At 60.8% G+C, this 3,305-nt stretch overlaps 1 protein-coding gene across 1 annotated transcript; it reads right to left on the bottom strand.

The window, feature by feature from the left end:
- Nucleotides 1–434: 434 nt before the first annotated feature.
- ZIC3 (Zic family member 3) lies at nucleotides 435–3,053 on the bottom strand. The gene is made up of 3 exons (XM_074147622.1): nucleotides 2,006–3,053; nucleotides 1,158–1,321; nucleotides 435–617 (listed from the first exon to the last, which is right to left on the bottom strand). The coding sequence occupies exons 1-3, from the start codon at nucleotides 3,051–3,053 to the stop codon at nucleotides 435–437; spliced, it is 1,395 nt and encodes a 464-aa protein (XP_074003723.1).
- Between the last annotated feature and the right edge of the window lie 252 nt (nucleotides 3,054–3,305).

The following is a 3,305-nucleotide window of genomic DNA, read 5'->3' on the forward strand; positions in this document are numbered from 1 at the left end:
GATAGAAGGAAAACCAAAACAAATTAAGAATTAAAAAAAAAAAAAAAAAAAAAAGTGGGGAATCGGAGGAAGAGGGACTGGGGCAGGGAGGAAAAAAAAAATATCAAAGAAACGACTGCGACTGCAAAAAAATGACAACAAAAAAAAAAATAGAAGAAATCCAATCCTGAGAAAAGGACATGGCTAGTCCAGCGTCTGGGCTTGCAAAAAATAGTAATAATTATAATATAATAATAAAAGACATCCCCCCCTCCGGATCCTGGCAGTTAACTAGGTGTAGCCCTATGCGGTGGTCGGTGTGGAAACTCCATTTCCGTGGGAGCAAGCTGCAGTCGGCTTAGTTTGTCCTTTTTCTTTTTTTTTTTTTTGTTTTGTTTTGTTTTTCCTTGCTCCCAACGCATTTGGTCCAGTCTCTGGCCGGGCAGCAGCTGCCTTCACACATACCACTCATTAAAATTGGGGGGCAGTCCAGGGTTGTGGCCGGGGTTACTCTGAAGGGCGGCCGGCGGCGTTTTAGTGGAGTCCTTACTGCCGGCGGAGCCCACCGCAGGGGGGGTGGAGGACTCGTAGCCCGAACTGGCTGCAGGGGAAGAGTCCGACCCCTGGGATTCGTGCACCTAAAACCAAGAGGTAGAGATGGGAACCGGCCCGGGGTCCCCGCCACCCCGCTGAGCCGACTCAGGATGCTCCCCCATGCAGGAGGGATACTGGGATCCGGCGGCTCGACCCCCTGCCTGGCCAACCCTGAGCACCAGCAGCAAACGCCTGCCTCGGCTCCTGGCCACTTTGCTGCGGCGTCCCGGCGTGGCGGGGCTGGTGACCCGGAGTGGGGGGGCCGGTGTCCCAGCGTGGGGGGGCTGCAGCCACAGGCCAAGTTGCGTTTGCTCAGCCCTCCCGGCACCCAGCCACGCTCTGGAAACCGGGCAGCGCTTGCACCGGTGGGAGCACAAAAAGAAACTACGCCATTTCCCCGGGCTGCGCTCCAGCCACGGCCTAGACACCAGGGGCCACGCTGGGGCCACGTCGGGAGCGTGGGGGCTCCCGCGGCAGGCACCCCTTAGCTTTGCCCTGCCCTGGGGGAAACGGGTCCTGAGCACGCCAGCGAACTGAGCGTCCCTGCTCAGGGAGGAAAGGGCTGGGGCGCAGGGGGTGATTACCTTCATGTGTTTCCTAAGTGAGCTGGGGTGGGTGTAGGATTTGTCGCACACCTTGCAGATGTAGGGCTTGTCCGAGGTGTGGACGTGCATGTGTTTCTTCCTGTCGCTGCTGTTGGCGAAGCGCCTGTCGCAGCCCTCAAACTCGCACTTGAAGGGCTTCTCACCTGTGAAATTCAGAGAGGGTGAAGGAGGGCCCGTTCCTTTCTCCATCCCCGCCTGCCTCCTCCCAGGACGGCCTCTGCCCATCTCACCCCACCTTGGGGATGCACAAGCACCCCCCCAAAAAAAAAAAAAAAAAGAAAAGAATAAAGAAGAAGGGGAAGATGGGCAGCATGGGTTTGTTACGTGCCGGATAAATTCGGGTCAGCCTTTGTTATTTTTAACTCTCCTCCCGCCAGGCCCTCGCTGGGCTCCGGCGGGGACGGCGGCTGGGAGAGCCCGGGGAGGGAGAAGACCCGAGATAAATTCAGCGGCTCGGACAGTTTTACAAGACGTACTCAAGGATACAAGCCCAAATACGTTTGCTTCCTGCCTTCCCACCACCCCCCCCCCCCCTTCCCTCCGAAGGGAAGACGGAGCTGCAAATAAAAATACTTTGACAAAAGTATCGCTGATTTAATTAGGAGAGACGCCAATCAGGCCTAAAAATAAAATAAAAAGGAGCGGAAGTCACCGAAAATGAGATTTCATTAGCATTTCTATGGTTCCCTCCGCCGAGGCGCGCAAGGGGGGACGGAGAGCGGCGGCAGCGCCGCGCACCCCTCCGCGCAAGCCCCGCGGAGCCCTGCGGGAGGAGCGTACCCCCGGGGGGGGGGGGGCAGGGGGGGGATGTGGGTGGCTGGGCTTACCTGTGTGGGTCCGCTTGTGAATCTTGAGGTTCTCGGAGCGGGCAAAGATCTTGCCGCAGCCCGGGAAGGGGCAGGGGAAGGGCTTCTCCCCCGTGTGCACCCGAATGTGGTTCACCAGTTTGTATTTCGCCTTGAAGGACTTGCCTTCCCGAGGACACTCGTCCCAGTAGCAGATGTGGTTGTTCTGCTCCGGCCCCCCGACGTGCTCCATGGTGACGTGGGTCACCAGTTCGTGCATGGTGCTGAAAGTCCTGTCGCAGCTCTTCTTGGGCCGGCTGAGCTGGCTCTCGTCGAGCCACTTACAGGACAATTCTTGCTTGATGGGCTGCCTCATGTACCGAAAGAAAGCCCCCGGGCCGTGGTGGTGATGGTGGTGGTGGTGGTGAGCCGCCACGTTCATGCCCATATTCACGTTCATGTGGTTGTAGTTGTGGAACTGGGCGCCGGCGTAAGGGTCCGTGCGGGGGCTGGAGACGGCCCGGTAGGGATCCGGTCGCCCGAAGATGTCCCCGCGTAGCCCCAGGTGCATCTGCCCGTTGTCCACATGCCCGTTGGGGGACGTGTGGCTCGGGCTCTGCTCGTGGAGCCCCGGGAAGAGCAGGTAGCCCGGGGTGTCCGGGATGCCGCCGGGGCCGTGCAAACCGCCGGGGGAGCCGCCGAAAAGCCCGTGTTGCGCCGTACCGGAGGCGGCGTCGGCGATGCCGGAGCCCCGGTTGCGAAAGAGAAAATCGCGGGTGGAGTTGAAGGCGGCGGCCCCGCCGTAGGAGGGCACCTGGCCGGCGTGGTGGTGGTGATGGTGGTGGTGACCCAGGGCGCTGGCGTAGCCCGGTGCCTGCGGCGTGAAGGCCGAGCTCTGCCCGGCGGCGAGGTCGTGGGGGGCCGCGTTCAGCTTGAAGGCGGCGGCGTGCGAAGAGTCCCCGAAGGGGCCCAGCCCCATCCCGGCGGCGGCGGCGGCGTCGCGGCCCGACATCTCGTGGTGGCGGGGCGCCGCGAAGCCGCCCACCCCCAGCGCCGGGAACTGCGGCCCTCCGTCCAGCAGCATCGTCATGGGCGCGGGGGCCGTCGGCGCGGCGGCGGCGGCAGCCTGGCCCCCACACACCCACCCCCCCCTACACACACACACACCCCCCTCCCCACCCCAACCCACCACCCCCCTTTAAAAAAAACAAAACAAACCTACAAAACCACCCTAAAACGCACCCCCCGTCCGGCAGGAAAAAAAAAAAAACCAACCGAAAAAAAACCACGACAAAAAAAAAAGCAAAATCGGTGTGTGCCCCCCCCCCCGCGCTCTTCTCCC

This window comes from Numenius arquata, chromosome 5 (assembly GCF_964106895.1).
Source record: "Numenius arquata chromosome 5, bNumArq3.hap1.1, whole genome shotgun sequence".
Lineage (NCBI taxonomy): Eukaryota > Metazoa > Chordata > Aves > Charadriiformes > Scolopacidae > Numenius > Numenius arquata.